The 17,297-nt window shown below is 37.2% G+C and overlaps 2 protein-coding genes and 1 pseudogene across 3 annotated transcripts; all 3 read right to left on the bottom strand.

The window, feature by feature from the left end:
* Positions 1 to 733: 733 nt before the first annotated feature.
* On the bottom strand, positions 734 to 2,926 carry LOC306887194 (homeobox protein Hox-A10b-like; the record flags this gene model as incomplete). The annotated part of the gene is made up of 2 exons (XM_079444769.1): positions 734 to 1,008; positions 2,161 to 2,926. 2 exons carry the CDS (start codon positions 2,924 to 2,926, stop codon positions 734 to 736), a joined length of 1,041 nt encoding a protein of 346 aa, XP_079300895.1.
* Positions 2,927 to 6,983: 4,057 nt separating this feature from the next.
* Positions 6,984 to 8,722, bottom strand: LOC306887568 (homeobox protein Hox-A11b-like; annotated as a pseudogene). Its single transcript has 2 exons — positions 7,963 to 8,722; positions 6,984 to 7,216 (listed from the first exon to the last, which is right to left on the bottom strand). The product of its transcript is annotated as a homeobox protein Hox-A11b-like (transcript).
* A 4,890-nt stretch (positions 8,723 to 13,612) lies between these two features.
* On the bottom strand, positions 13,613 to 15,988 carry LOC306887027 (homeobox protein Hox-A13b). The gene is made up of 2 exons (XM_079444487.1): positions 15,318 to 15,988; positions 13,613 to 15,020 (listed from the first exon to the last, which is right to left on the bottom strand). The coding sequence occupies exons 1-2, from the start codon at positions 15,943 to 15,945 to the stop codon at positions 14,779 to 14,781; spliced, it is 870 nt and encodes a 289-aa protein (XP_079300613.1). The 5' UTR covers positions 15,946 to 15,988; the 3' UTR covers positions 13,613 to 14,778.
* Between the last annotated feature and the right edge of the window lie 1,309 nt (positions 15,989 to 17,297).

Raw genomic sequence — 17,297 nt, forward strand, 5'->3', positions numbered from 1 at the left:
TCACGGGACCAATACTGACTGTGTTGATAATTATATAAATCATTTCATTTTATAGTCAGCAAAATTACAGTCCTTGCTTCTCCAAAATCGCCGTTATAAAAGCTCAGAGTGTTTTTCTACAATTTAAAAGTAGGCTAAGATGATTTTACACATGCCTTTATTTATTTTCTGCCATGTATGAATGATTAATTTACATCTGAGACCATCTCTTTAGCCTGTGTTTCCAGAAAGATGGCACATAATACAAGAAGTCCCGTCATGTTTAGAAGTTTCTACATTTTAAGCACCGGATTTTTCCACTTATGCCTAGAACAGCAAATACCTGACAAGGTCGTACTTAGAAGAAACGTGTCGTTATTATTTAAAAATGGTTTCATAATAGTTGTTATTACAACATGCAAATACCGCAGTTATATACAATAAATGTACAATATAGTCTGAATGCTATGTACAATGAACACCTTCAGCATTTGATATTTTCCTCTCTTGCTTTTACAGTGAAGTACTCTTGACAGTTTATAAATAACCATGACATGTTATGACGACTGGGTTGTCAAATAAAATTATACATAAACAGATAAAAATGTCAACAGTATACGACACACAATAAGTTATCAATAGTATCTTGCACAAGTCATATATGCACACACACCTACGGAGACGGTTTGTTGTAAGTAGGCTACCACTGCAGCTGATGGAGGAGGGCGCCAGAGATCTAGAAAGCGAGGAGGCTTCATGAAAAACTGAAGTTGGCCGACAACTCTCGGATTCGGTTTTCTCGACTCATCTTCTTCAGCTTCATCCGTCGGTTCTGAAACCATATTTTGACTTGTCTGTCCGTGAGGTGAACACTGCGGCTGATCTCGAGGCGACGCTCTCGTGTCAAGTACATGTTGAAGAGGAACTCTTTCTCCAGCTCTAGAGTCTGATATTTGGTGTAGGGGCAACGCTTCTTACGGCCACTCTTCGCCGTCAGCCAGTTGGCTGTATTGTCACTTTTGGAATCTCCTGATGAAAATTTGAGACAATATTAGTCCAAAATGTACATCTGCGGCCCCCATTTCACAGCACTTTACAATGGGATGCAGTGAACAGATACGCCTAATGAATATTATTTAAATGCTAAACTAATTAACTGGTTACTATTAACAACGTGTAATATCCATACAATAATTCCACATGCTGCTGTACATACGTACATTCTCACATAAACTTTTATCATTTAACATGTAAAGTATGACTCTTGTGATAATGTGTGTATCCATATTAATAGTATGAACTAAGTTGCGATTTAATCATTAGGTTTTTGACTATTATCTGATTATTCTCTTCAGTTTTTAATCATTATTTTGTTTTTGTTTGTTACTGCACTGAAGACGCTTTATCGGTCGTTTCGAGTAATATAATATTTTATTTAGGCATTGCATCTACAAACTCTCGGCCTTTGCAAGAAAATTAACATTAAATAAATCAAAGCATGTGATTACAATCTCAAGAGGTCATAAACGGCATGAAAAATAGGTTTGCTAAACCATATACATATATAGACATGCACAAAATGGGCATAGTCCAGGGTCGAGAGCAATAGGCCCTATTTGCTTTACGATTTTTTAATGTCTAATCATTTAAAAAAAAATTGCGATACCTTTAGAAAACTGAAGCACACGTTATTGCTGTCAGTACTGCCTTTAATGTTTTGCTATGTGAAGGTTTGCATTGAATTAATTAAAATATTTAATATGAACTAAATTATGGTTATTGAACTGTTAAATGAGATCTTTTGAGCAATATATTTATGCTATTATTTAAAAAAGTGAGCTTTAAAAACGAAAAATGGTCAGTGCATATTGCATTTGGCACGAAGGAATGCTGTTTTATTTGGATTACAGAGACGACTCCAGACGTAAGGATTTAAGATAAATGTTTTTTTTTTTTAAATAGAAGATTCTCGCACATGATTGTGCTGCCAAATCTGGCCAGTCTAAAGCCTTTTATGGTGTTTGAAATAAAATCTGAAATATTACTGCAATACTACATGAAATTAAAAGAAGAAGAAAAACAGTTTCATAGACTATATGTATCGCGCGCGCAAAGGCGTGAGTGTTTTTACGCGTTCAAAGGACGCCCGAATCCTTTGGAATGGGCAACAACAAAACTAACCTTTTGTAACAGTGATCGCCTTCTCCGGACTGTCCGGTGGTTCGGGAGATGAAGCGGTGCCAGTGGACCCCCTTAGCTCCTTGTTTCTTGCCGGGGCACATGGTGCGCATGTGGGAGGAACGTCGTTCTCTTCCCTGCTCGCTTCTGCTCCTATGGCTGAAAGAGAGCTGTCAAATCGGGTAGAACGTTGAGCTGCAGCATGAGTCGATACAGTCTGGTTGTCTGGAAAACCTTTAGATGTGGTGCATGTCTGAGATAGACGGAAGTAACCAGGCACCGGAACACAGCCGTTATTGTTGATAGATGGACATGAGTTTGGTGTCAGCCGGGAGTACGATATGTCCTCTGTAATGGTGTCTTTTGCACACTTCTCAGACTCGTACAAGCAGTAAGAGTTTTCCTCTTTTATGGTGGGCGAGAACGACCGTGGGGTAATTTGGTTGTTAGGCTGTTCAATGCGACAGGACCTCGACGTCTCCAGCCATGTTTCCATGCCTTGATATGGCCCACACGTAGGTACTACATTTTGCGAATTGCTCTCGTTCCGTTTGAGTCCAGAAAAATAGCCACAGTTAGACAGTCCATAAGAATACTCGGAGCTCGGCTGCAAGTAGACTCCGCTGTTTTGGTAGTAGTGTCCACTTCCCTCGGCCCTTCCGTGGATCAAGGAGTCTACCAGAAACGAATTTCCAGATGGACTATCGGAGCATGACATCTTTGTGGTATAATTTGACGGTGGAAGAAGATTGCCCTTTCTGGATGACATTTCTTGTGCAAAACATGCTGAATATAATTACTGATAACTATACAACTCAGTGTGAGCTAACAGCCAATTAAATCGCAACGAGCACCGATGACTCCTCCCTCTGTGTGCACGTAACCCTTGAGTCCCATATCTTTTTCAAGCTACTAGATTTTTTTTAAGTCAAATCTACATAAACCCGATTAGTCGTTTTTGAAAATATAAACGAATAAAACCAGAATTTCACGTGAACAGCATTATGTTTACGACCACTGACTTACGCTGACATTGGCGCTTAGCCGCAAAGCCTTGTGAGCCACGTAGCCTATATAAAACCAAAAAGCAACAAGGTATCGAAAAGGAGATCAAGTGCTAAAATAGTAAACCTTTATGATACACTGTAATTGCCCCAACAGCCCTTTAAGCACATAAACAGTGAGTTACAGACTGCTCTTCTAGTTTCCATGCATGCGGTGGCTCAAAACAATTTATTTACTACACTCAAGTTCAAAACGAGAGGCGGCTTTCAGTCTGCTTTTCAGAAACACTTTATGTGGTGGATGTGGATTTCCATACTGTAGAATAAAGATTTAGCATGTGATAATCTTAAAGTTACATATAGGCCTAGGCCTATATATAATTAGGCCTACAATACTGAGTTAACAGGAAAAAAAAATTGTCTAAAGGCTATTATTTATTTATTTATTTTTTGTTAACAACTGTTTATTGAGTCTTATTTTTTGGAACAGTAGTACAAAACAAAAAGCAACTGTACAAATTTAAAACCCAACCCCTTAGACATAGAAAATAAATAAATACTAATAATAAACACATTAATTAATATTAATAGCTAAACGAATAACAATAAAATTATGTTTACAAAGATTTTAGAAAAGAAGACACAACATTAAAAGCTGAATGCCATGAATTTACAGTTTTCACGTTAGATCCATGCATACGAGAAGTAAAGAGTTCCTTTGAGATAATGTCCAACAAATACACAGTCCAGGTTCTTCTTTCCATTCTAAAGGCTATTATTTTTAAATACAGAGATAAATCTAATCACAATCCCATAAAGTTTACTAAATGATTTAACAATAGCCATTTTTACGCGAATGTTGTATGTGATTAAATTGACCTTTGCCTGGAGATATTATAATTTATCTGAAAATCAGCCTTTGTGTGATGTTGAGGCCGCCGTTGTATTTATTTACATGAAATATAATTCTAAATTCTAAAAAAAAATTCGGCCTATGTTGCTTAATGTTATGTGGAAAATGGTCATTTATTGCTGTCTCTGAACTTTTTTACAACGGTTTTTACTCCACAGATATATTCACAAATAGGCCTGTTTCTTTGTTCATAGGATTAATCGTCCTATAGTTGGAATTAACATAGTTGGGGAAAAAAACTGCACATGAGCATCAGCATGCAATTTTAAATATCGACCAAATATCACAACTACAGTAGTTAGATGACTCGGGTAGAAAAACACGTTGGAATAAAATAGGTATACTCACACTAAAGTAGCCTAAACTTAATTGTCTTTATAGTCAAGTTGTCCCTGCTCCAATAATCATGTTTTGATTCACTCTGTCTAGTGGAAGCTTTTACTGTAGCCGATTAATGACAATAAAGAAGTTCTTATCACGCGTCTGAAATGTAGCCTGTTAAAGGGAAAAAATGGGCAATTGAGAAATTATTCTTTGAAATGTATCTTTTCGGCTACGTTGACAGATTAATTTTAATAATTGGAAAACATTTATTTGTACTTTCTGCATTAAGAAATCAAAGGGGCTTAAGACGGGTAGCTATTGTTTTAAAAGTCCTTCGAATTTTAATTAGCCAATAAAGTTTAAAATCCTTTTGTTTTTCATTTAACGCATCACAACAATTTGCTGAAGACCTCTTGATTTTATATGGCGTTGAAAACATTTGAGAACAATACAAATAAAATGCAAAATTGTAAATCTGTAACATAAGCCAAGAATCATGTATCCAATTTCTTACAATTTCTTTAAAAAAAAAAAATTAATCTCTGGTCAGTTTGTCAAATTGGAACAAACAAATACTCTTGAGACTAATAAAACTATTAGAAGTGGTACTACTTTTTAAATGAAAAGGTTTTTATCATTAAGCGAACCTTACTTGCAGGCTACGTTTTGAACATGTTAGCCTATTATCATCTAAATATTATAATAAATTAATACAATGCTAACAAAATTCTCCGAAAGGCAGCTTGGCTATTTACCTGAAACAGTGCCTTGTATAGTTCACGAAGACGTTGTCCTTTGCCCGTACACAAAGTAAACATGTTTCAGCTTTGGATTTTAGATACCCGGCAATGACATTGATCTAAAGTGCGCCACCCAGTGGACAAGAAATATATCGTCGAAAGAGCGAAATAGTGAGCAATCCAGCCGTGGTGCCATGGTGGGACACTGAGACAAATGATGGCGGAAAAGTCCGTGAACACAAGCTTTCAATGGTTCCAGCCGTTGTTTTCTAGCTCTTAGTCGCAGTTAATAACCTTGGTTCTCAGACGGTTTATGGCACCTCACTCCAATTCTACAAATGCTCCAGACTAAGACGGGTTTTATGACCGAGTTGCTGCAGCAACGGGGGGATGTGCCCTAATTAGGGCGAAATTCCATCGAGCCTCAAAGGATGCGCAAACCGTCAGGGTCATCACGTAAAACAGTCGTTATTATCTTATGGTCGACCTTTTTTATAAGACTTAAGAGTGGCATAAGCCATATCAGATTTGTGATCCTCACGAAGTGGATCATTGATATATTGATGCAGGGAAACTGTAAAATTATGTGAAGCAACAAGAGACTTTTCATTGCCTTTTTTCATGTTTCCTTAGAGTTTAATTCTCAAGAAATGTTTGTATCGATGCTACATGTCACTCTCAAAATAGCAATATAACATAAAGACTTATCTGGAAGGTCGACACAGAACCATTTGTTGAAAGGCCGTTTGATTCATGGAGACATACACAGCCATGTTTTGGGCAGTTCCGTAATGGATACTAGGCATTAATAACTGCAAACACTTGATCCTTGAATCAAAGAAAAGCGTGGAGGCAGTATAACGCAAAATCCATCAAACATTTGATCCTGCTCCAGGAAAAAGAGAGAAAACACAAGATATTTCAAGAGACTGATTTATATAACACTGAAGAGATGTTATAAACATGAGAGGTTATCATGAACATGAATGAGCTCCTGCAACATCGATATATAGTTTCACGCGTTGTAGAGAAAACGTGGGGAAACACAGAGATCAAAAAGAAAATACAATTCAGGTTTGGGGTTTCAGAGGACTCGAGCAGTGTCCATGCTGGTTCAGTTATTGCTTTTGCCTTATGCCCAATGTCCGTTCAAAATAAATACGAATTTCTCTCTGCTTTGGGACATTTCTCAACACACTTAGATCACCCGATTTGACTGGAAAATGCGCAGTGAAGACACCTAATATCAAATATGCACTTACAGTCCATATATATATATGAGAATATAGCGCGCATGATGCATTTAGTTCTTAATAAGCTTAGGTTATATTCATGAAATGCGCGTTACTCAATGAAACAAAGTCTAATAATAGCCTAAACCACAAGTAGGAGTATTTAACAGATTAAAACCCACCTTCTTTTTCATTAGTAGGCTATTTATATCTCGCTCTCCCCAATTTGTATTATTTTTTTTCTCCAGCAAAATAGATTTCAAGAATAGCCTATATAGCTATGACATATGCGAAAAGTACAGCTTGGTCATATAATAGTAATAGCACAAATAAAATCCCTGTAAACTGAATAGTCATTTAACAAGTACAATTGAAAAAAATTATAATAACAAATGACAATACCAGTAATAACAACAACAACAACAATAGCCTATAATAATAATAATAGTTTTAATTTCAAACGGTAGAGATTACTGAGAATATAAATGTATGTTTATGTCGATGAAAAAGTCTCTCAGAGGAATGAAGGTCACATCTCGCCTCTCAGCAGCCTCTGTGCATCCACGAACTTGAAATGAACCACCTCGCCTAAATGATTTCTCAACAAGATGATCTAAAGCAAAGGGTTCGTGGTGTAATACTGCAAGCGGTCTCTGTTTAGTTTTTTTTCTTTCATTCTTCTGTTTTGAAACCATATTTTTACTTGACGGTCGGTGAGGTTGAGCATTCTGGAAAGCTGTAGCCTTTTTTCTTTGTTGATGTAAACACTGAAGAAAAATTCTCTCTCCAGCTCTCTGAGCTGATATTTTGTGTAAGGACACCTCTTTTTCCGTGTCTTCTGCCCATCTGAAATGTAAGGAAGAAAGACTGTCAGTATCTGACTTTAACTTAATATTATTCCATAATATACCATCTTATTAATGAATACAGCAGAGACAACTGAATAGTTAATACACCCAATTACCGTTTTCCAAAATTTTGCACAAATTGTAGCCGGTCTCTAAATCTAATTATACAAATTAAACGATAAATCAGTAATAACACATTATAGAATTAGCCCTAAATTAATGACATATCGAGTTCTACCGCATACTCGTCCAGGGTCGTTTGATAATGAGAAACCTTTAATAAAGACTAAAATTTAACATGCGTTACTTTTCATTGACCACAAAAGAGAAATAAATAAATAACCACATTAAAAGATTTATCAGTTGATATTTACGAAAAACACCAGAACAATAGGCTACCTAAGAATTGAAATGTTCTGTAAATTCCCTGTTGTACAACATGCATTCAAAGGCGATAAATAAGCTAAGGATTTCTATTATCTCTTAAATAACTTTGCATTAACAAAAAGCCCAAACTGTAATGAAGCCTGGAATGCACACTTTTGAAGACTCAAAAGGAAATGGCCTATCATTCACGGCCAATTTCAATTTCGAGCACGTGATCACGCGTTTATAACAAAGTTTTGTTAGGGTAAATATGCAGGGCCCTCTATAAACCTTATATGCTTATAAAACAGCATATAAAACCTTTAACAACAGCACGTTACATCAGAAACTTTCTCACACAATTGCTTTAGTACGTACTACTGCTGCCGCTGAATTTCTCCTCGTTGTTACCGGAAGATGGCTCCGGGCTGCTCGTCTCTTCGCAGCGATCTGTCTCCTCCGTTCCCCGACAACTGTCGCTGCCTGTTTCCGCGGGTGGAGGCGCTTTGCCGGTTGCTCTGTCCACCGGCTGCTCGCTCGGCTGATTTTCCACGTTCCCGTACGCGGTCTCGAAAAACTGGTCAAACACTTGGGGAAGCACTCCGTTCCTCCCTACGCTGCCATACACGTTGGACGTGTGGCTCGTGTTGGAGTGGTAAAGAACCGAGTTATTTTTCGATAGCATGTCCCCCAAAGTTCCAGGATTGGACAGGCAGTCCCTGTGCACCATGTCTTCGGTCGCGTAGCAGTGTGGCAGATTGCCCCTGGAGTGCCACTTACTGGACGTGTCAATGGCATAGTCCCTGAAAGATACCTCTCTAACGCTCTGAACTTGTGGCAAACTGGACGTGGAGTATGAGTATGTCATGGGGCACGAAGACGGGGTCTGGGGCAGAAAAGGAGGAAGGCTGGAAAATTCCGTTCCAGACACGTAATAAGCACAGCCGGGCAAATACATGTTAGACCCAACGGTTACCCGCTCATCAAAATCCATCATGACACTTGGTTGGGCACGCCACAACCATAGTACTGCCTCGCATCGTAGTACAGAGCTGCTTCAGCTTCAGTGGCTTTGAAGCAGATCCGCAGAGCAGAAATTTTGAGACGTGAGCTGACGTGGAGATCCATCTCCATCCATTCCAGAGAGCGACAGTCATGTGACCAAGGGCAGAAATTGACATGTACCTCTTAGAATATTGTATGCCAGCATGTGCAAATGTTCAAGTCGAGGAGTGAGCGATACTTTTCATTGATGAACGTGCGCTTGCTGTGGACCACGGTTGGTTATGTTGACACTTTGGATTGCTGGAGAAACCCATCCGCATGCTTAACAGCCAACGCGCCTTAGTAACATTACCAGGGCTTCTGATGTTTATGGATTTGTTCTATTAAGTCTCAAACATGTCGCTGTAACTCTCCCTCCTTTTTCTCGCTGTAGCCTACGCTCTTAAAAATTAAGTTGCCAGGAAGAAACACAAGAGGGTTTTTTGCTGTGATGTATACTTGCAATTTGAATTCGCAAGTGATGCTCTTTGTTCATTGATATAGTTGCATGTAGGCTAATAAACTGACTCGAACGCAGTGTTATGGTCGTGCATGTATTGAAACTGAAATAGACTTACGTTTCTGGCCTTATTTATTTGCCTTTATTTCACGATAATCAGTTCGGAATTATTTTAAACGTGGAATAGCCTACCCTTCGACCAATTGGCGTAAGAATACAGTACATTTTTATTCATAGTTTGTTTGAAAACGTTGTTTGCCTGTGTGTTAAATAAAAAATGTTAATGTTAAAAAAATAAAACACAGAACCACAGTTTGAAGTGTGGTCACAAATAAATTTTACAGCACAAAATAAAAAAATAATTTTACACAAGGCGCTCACAGATAATTGCGTTAATATACGATTTGGGTAGTTTTAGTATATGTGTTGTAATGTTAGTATGAGAACAAACTCATTTAATTAATTACAGAATATGAATATAGTACACTTCTTTCATGACTTTAAACAAGCCTCTCTTATTTGGAGCTCCATTTGAGTCAAACATTGTTGCCCCCAAAGTTGCCCCCCCACATATATATTATACATTAAATAAGACAGTTTAATGGTAAATTTGCATTCTCATGGGCAAAATTGCTAAAACATTTTTTCGCTTGCCAAAAAGTATTTTAGCCAAGACAAAGGAGGTATTGCAGAGTCATGGAGTGGAGCGGCTTGAAAACACAGTTGAGGCCCATAAACTTGCTGTGGCCCCCGCAGAATTACATTGAATTAAACCATGAACAATAGCCGAAATTCTCAAATGCTAACATTTATAACGAAAGAAAAAAGAGAGTATATTAAAAAAAGAAGGTTGCCAACAAAATCTAACAGGAATATGCTGTAAAATCGTCCTAATTATCGGTTGCCATGTTCAACAACGAAAACGCGCTGTTTTGGGGGTTGTTTTACATTTCCTTTGTCAATATTGTCAATATTAAGGCTTTTAATGAGTAATCTTGCGCTGGGAGGCGATGAAAACTAAAACCAGTCTAGGACAGACGTGGTTTTATGGTGCTCTTGGTATCTTCCTCCAGCCATTGTCAGCTCAGACAAGCCATGGCCGTCGGAGAGTGATCATGAGACGCCACCTACTTGGAATTCGTGAACTTCAATGAGACCTGAAGTCACGGGTAACAAGTAGGCTATATTAAGAGAGACAACGGCCCCGTGCGTTGTATCGGGTGAGAATTATGTTTTTTAACACATCTTAGGTTTAAAACCATAAGATCGAATACGAGTGTAGATAGAAGGTCCATGCATGTTTCGGTCAGTAACTATGTCTATTATTTGGAGGTCATAATAGAAGATGTTGTTCAGTGTAGCGATGCTGACCTGGTCTACGTCTGACTCCACGTGACTCTACGAAGAAACAGATTAAACTTTGCATTTAGTTTTGGCATGTTTAAGAGTTTGAGAACAAGACCTCAAGTTCGTGGAAGGGTGAGGTCACTTGTGTAAGTGATTGTTTACAAATAGCCCAAACAGCCCCCCGGATGAGGTTTAAGGGTTTCCACTAGTAATTGTAATATAGCACGAAACTTTGGCATTTTCTGTAGGATTGTTTTCGACTCACCCGAATCAGGGAATCAGGCAAATGACTGATAACTTTTCGCACAGGCTCAAGTTAGCACTTCTTTCTTGAGAAGCACAGTAATTGGTACAGTCCAAGCCAATTTGTCATCACTTCATAGGCTACATACTACTAAGAACAAATTAAATTTGTTCTGTGTTAGATGCCTTTTTCAGTCTACTTTGAAAAGCTGTGGCTTTGGATTTTTTTTCACCTCCAAACTTTTCACCTGAAATTGTAATACGTTCAGTTGTCGTAATTATTAATAATTCTATTTGACTTTGACAGTTGATTCAACAACAATTTCAATTCCATATAATTAAATAGCAAAGACCTTTGATTGGAATAACTGAATTATAGATGTTCTTCAGTGACGTCTAGAAACGTATTATTGTTGCAAATAGAAATAACACTTTAATTTCATTTAGAAATATAGGCGAAACGTGCCGTTTTATAACAAAATAATTTTAAATCATGATCGTAACAAAAAGAATGCATTGCATTGCATTAGAATTTGCTTGAAAAAGCACTTTTATAGAAGACATTTGCTTGTGATTAATTAAAGAAAAGACAATGTCAGTTTGATGTGAAAATGGGATATTACTGTCGAGTGGCTTTATACGCTTTGGTGCATTTAATTAGCACAGATTGTCTTTTCACTGCATTTTGTCGCAGTGCAGTTGAGCGCTTTTCATAATTTTTTTTTTACTATAGAAATAAGGTACGATGCTGCCATAAAGGCTCTTTGAAAATGTAGGTTTGGACAAGGCATGTGTCTTTGTACGTTTTTAACCCTGCAACCGTTTATTAGTAGCTAGGTAAGTTTAGATATAAATATAAATATAAATCTTAAAATATAGAAAACAATATTCCCAAAAATAACTGTTGATACGAACGGCTTTGTGCGTCCTTCACTGGGCAATAAATGCCATAAAATAGACAGGGCGAAAAAGTAACTGTTTAAACACTTTTATAGAACGCTTTCGTCTCATTTAGTTTTAGACATGATAATAATCTAAATATTAATTGTAAAACGCGTGTTGAATAAATTATAATGTTCAATAGTATCTAAGAAAGGAGATTATGGCGTTTAATCTGTTTTAAGTAAAAACCCTAGAACATTTGCGTCTGCAAACAAAAACAAAAAAGTTTTAAACTACAATTTATACAAATTGTGTGCACAAAGAGTTAATCAGTCTGATAAAATGAATGAAATACTAATTTGAGTAGGCTAGCCTATATAAAATCAGACTGTATGTACGAGAATGCAGTCTATAGTTCATTTATAAACATTCTAGTTATTTCTCCAGTAGGCCTGCACTAATTATAAAAGTATTTAGAGACGAGCACCTAATGTTAAAATGTTGTTTTTCGTATGAGCAATGAAAAAAAATGGCAATGGATTTGTTGTCGTTGTTGCTTTTTATTGCGGAAAAATAAGGAGGCAACAATAGCATATTACTGTTTCATATCTCCCTTGTGATCGGGGATCATGCTACATTATAGGCTATGTTTGGATATAAATGTACATATCCGAGAGCGTATAAACATCACATATTTCATTTTACCGATAAGTAAAATTTTATAACATGTAAAAATGGTATAGGCTACCCTCAAAAATACTCAAAAGTATCTAAATGTAGTTTTGCACAGACCCTCTCAAACACTGAGAACCTCTGGTTTACTAAAATGCCATTTCATTTAATGCCTTTGGGTGGCAGCACAGTCCAAATTAAAATGCTTGTTGAAACGCCAACAGCGAATCCAGTCCATTATGCTTCTCTCCACATTTTCCGTCTACTCAAGACGTTTTTCGAGACCACAGCTCATAGGCTGCCTTCACATCCCACAGAGAGATCATTTATTTGTGACTATTCAGCAGTGACAAACGAATTATGAATTACTGGTGCAAATTCTCTCTAAATGTAAAGGTTTTGTTATTTTATGCATTTGTAGGTTAGAATAGTAGGCTATAAATAGAATAGAATCAATGGGCAATTGAAACAGTAAAGGTTAAAATGTATCATCTTATTTGAAATGCAATTGTATCAGCTCTGTGACAAGCACAAGAAGTTGATGAAAACGACATCTTTCTGATTCTTTAAAAAACGTAAACTATAGAAATTAACTGCTGTTAGCGATTTTCAGATTAAAAATATTGGTGGCGAAACTTTACACGATGTGGCTTGATTCATTTCGCAAATGCAAAAAAAAAAAAGCCAAGTAGCCTAATAAAAATAATCTGAATTAGTTCATAGAATTGTATTTAATTTCTGGTGATTTCTGGTGCTAGTGTTTATTCTATTCTTAAAACTAGCCAACTGATATCTTAGTGGCATTGGGTTTGGATTTAACTGTATTTAACTGGTAAGTAGGCCTATGTATTCGAAAATGCATTTGTTGGGTAAGTAAACTATAATAAACTATAATAATATTCCAAAGTTTCTAAACAAATAATATATTAATTCCCTTCACACACTTTATTGGAATGACTTCTACGTCTGTTTATTAGTTTTCTGTTTTTGTAAAGGTTTTTTCTTTATTTCAGGTGTCAGTTTTTAGGTTATTATTTATTTCAGCAAGGCTTTTTAATGCAATTTACATATTTTGTTTCATTTTCAAATGCTTGCTGAAATTTGAAAGAAGGAAAATGTTGAAATATTGTTTTGTAATTTTGTTTCGGAAAGGCATGGGCACAACATGACAATTACATGGCAAAACACACTTTAGATCGAGAGCAGTTAGCCTATACTCTAAAAGCTAAACTGGGGCTGTTTTAACTGTATTTAGGTCGTGGGTAGGCTATATTACGCATGGTTTAATTAAGATCGGATAAGAAAAAAAACCCACTAATATCGGACTGCATCGTTCCTCTGTCTTTCACTCACCTTTTTCTCGTTCGAATTTTTATTTTTGACTGTATGATTCAGATTCAAGTAGGTTCATTTACAAAATAAATAAAAAAGTGATATTATCCCCATTTTACCTGCTTTTGGATTTTGAAGTCATCGTTGTAACTGAGAATACGCAAAACAGATTATTATACAAACGTTTAAGTGCTTTGCTATTTATTAACGCAAACACATAAATCTCGTATTCTTAGATTTCAGATGTTTTTTCCTCAAATGCTTTTATGCGGAACAATGAACCATCTGCGGGAAGTCAAGGCAAATACATATTTGTGCCACTAGATGGCAGCACCATTACGCCCATGGAAAATGGTTCTTGTAGAACATTTGTTCTGGGACAAAAAAAAAATCACTTTTAACTTCTCATTAGTGATTTGGCTCTAGACAATAATATCACAGCCATTATTCACCCCATTCGAATCAGCAGCTGATATCCTTCAATTTTACTCATTCTTTTCTGGAAGTTGAAAACATTAAAACTGATAATTTGCGATACACATTTGTAGCTATTGTTTATGCATTCGTATTAAACATTTTGGCAGAATGTTGACATTCGTAATAATTATAAAGATACAAATATGATAGCACATCATTTAATATGGGGAGTTTTATTTGCATACTGTCTGCAAGAACACATGAATGAATTTGTATATTTTGCAGGTGACTGGAAGCGATTTTGGCTATTTACAAATGTGCGTATGGGGTAGGCTAAATATAAAATAAAAGCTCAAAACAAAAATCTGTCACGACTTGGGGTAATTTACTGTACAGTTAGCGCATAGCATGCAAATCCACAGTCTAGGCTACAGTTGTTTTTGATGTGTAGAAATAAAAAATACACGAATTGCCATGGTTTCGTCTGTTTAGCTTCACTGATTTTCTTTGTTGAAAGTGTATTTTACATTCCTCCCACGTCTTTGGCAAATACATTATAGATTAAAACGAATAAAAAAATCAAGTGGTGAATATGTCTTCAGTATCTTCGGCTTTTATCAGTGTCAGTGTCTTGGCAATATGTACACAGGGAAGTCAAATATATATTTTCCCTCCTGCGCATCTCCGCATAGTCTCTTGACGTGGAACAGATGATGGAATGGATTTCAGAATAAATAATGTTGAAGGTCCTTCCATTTATACCCCTTTGGTATTTCAGTTTTTAATTCTTTCAGACCTTAACTGATGCCCTTGTACTTGGTGACCACTTTCTTCTCTTTCACCCGCCTGTTTTGAAACCAAATGGTCACTTGTCGCTCGGTCAGGTTTGTGTGAGCAGATATCCTTCTTCGTTTGTCCTTAGTAATGAACTTATTTGTGGCATATTCTCGTTCTAGTTCCTTCAATTGAACCTTGGTGTATGGAACCCGCTTCTTTCTCCCTCGACGCACCGAGGCTCCATCGGTACCCGACACAGTATCTAGGGGTCAGAAAAACAAAACAAAATAAGGTTGGTTGCAATTGCAAAAACGTAATCAGAATAAATGTTCATGTCAGAAATGTCAAATAATAAACCAGAAAATACAAACACAACGTGTCTTCAAAGCAGCGCAACAGAAGAAAACACCTAAACGTCGAGTGAAATATTAACATAAAAACTATTTGCAATCATGAAAAGTGGTGACGAGGAATTTCTTGTTAGCTCCTTCGTTTTTAAATAGCCTATCGCTTGCTATTTTTTCCCCCAGCTAATAAAGCAGAAATACAACATGTTTACCTTGAATAGACGATTTCCATAAGCTGTTTGACTGCGTTTGGTCTTTAGGGCAGTAGACCGGACTGTTCCATCCATTCGTGATTGCCCAGGGCTGGTACGTTTCAACAGGCAGAAGAGACTCGTGTCTGGGTTCCGCAGGGGTGCTCAGCGCAGGTACGACTGGCACGTCAAGATAACTCGGTACAGGCTGGTAAGGGCCAGACGAGTAACCCTGGTAGAAGGCAAATTCCTTAGCACGAGAAGGGAACTCCTCTCCAGAAACAGACGTGTCCATGTATTTATCCCCATAGGAGGTGGGCTGCGTGCAGGACTTGGGCATCCTACACGGGTAATAGCTGCCGCCAAAATATCCATATGGCAAAGACGCACTGGGAGAATTCTGTACGGCTGAACACGGACTGCATTGTTTGACAGGTTCCCCCATGCCCGATCCTGGCACCTCACTCGACGTGTAGGTTGTGCTCGGGGCCAAAGAAGACGGGTGGGCAATAAGATTCCTGCACTGGCTAGCAGCAAAATTGCCTCCCACAAATCCTTCCATGTTTTTGCTCATATCATCCAAGCCGTTGTCATAGAGAAACATCACCGGGTCAATCCAGCGGGAATGGAGGAGTAAAGACGCTGTCATAGCACGCCCTACATGGAGCCTACCAGCTCTTTTAGAATTCCCGAAGACTGAAAGGGAAGCAGTGGATCAGTGGAGTAACAGATACCCATGCGTCCCTTGTGCGTCAAGCTCCAACTATTATTGGACGAGCGAAGGCACGTGACATGCAAAGTGGCTGATAAACGTCTAAACTGGAGATAACGCCGATCTAGCAATACAAGCATACTGCACTGAACTGAAACAAAGTGGAGGGATTTGGTCAAAAATAGCTATAAAGATTCTGTCGATAAGCTTTATCCTGACGAGGAAACCAAGTGCCATTCCATTGCGCAATGGGACGGGTACATATTACGCACCCTCCTTTATAAGTATAGTCTACAATTTAACAGTAAGATTACTGCACATTTGTAAATATATATATATTTGTTTTACATATTATTAAGACAGATAACAGTAATGAAAAAGCTAACGCGGACAGCTTAACTTATATATATATCTTTATATATATCTTGTGGCGTTTCGAACTCACCTTCTATTCCTATGCTTTTTTTTTTTTAAAGAAAAACATTTGCTTGTCTTCCAAGTCATTTGATGATGTGAAAATTAAATAAGCAACCAAAAAGTCTTAAAGTGGCTATTTTCTTTCTTTATATATTTTTTACTCTACAAAATTTTGCACAGCCACAGTGAACGCTGTAATACAATCGACCATTTCGAGCCCCATGAAATTGTCAAATAACAAATCACACTTTATGAAAATGACCACCAGTTTATTGCTCTATACGGTTAGAAATCCAGCCCACAATTTGGCAAGACTCGTTTACATATGAGTTACACACGGCTGGAGGCCAAGGTCAAGTTGAAAGTTGCAGTCTAGCTAGGGCCCTTGTTGTCATTGAAGGCTAAACCGTCTGGCAGGAAACAACATCTCCGGGTGCATTGTAAACAGGAGCACAAAGGTATTATACTACTGCTTGTGATGCCACAGATTCAGCATGAACGTCTCTTGATCAATGTTTTCATTACAGCTTTGGTTATCTGATGTAGAGGTCTGGCACTGCTGGAATTATAGCAAGACGACAGAGTAAAGAGACGTATAGGCTTATATTTAGGCTTGTATTATTTGTATAAATAATAATAATAAATAATCGTTAAATATTTAAATATGAATATCATTCTTACCTATTAGGAGTCTATTATTAGTTTGATTATATAATAGTGTAATAGGATGCATACACAATCAAATTTATTTCAATCTTATTTTAAATCAGTTTTATTTTTTTCTGAAATTAGCACACAGGATGAGCGGCTATTGTAGCCCATACTAGGATACCGTATGTTACCGTAGTTACGTGATATAAATGGTAAAAAAA

Source organism: Barbus barbus (assembly GCF_936440315.1).
Source record: "Barbus barbus genome assembly, chromosome: 21".
Lineage (NCBI taxonomy): Eukaryota > Metazoa > Chordata > Actinopteri > Cypriniformes > Cyprinidae > Barbus > Barbus barbus.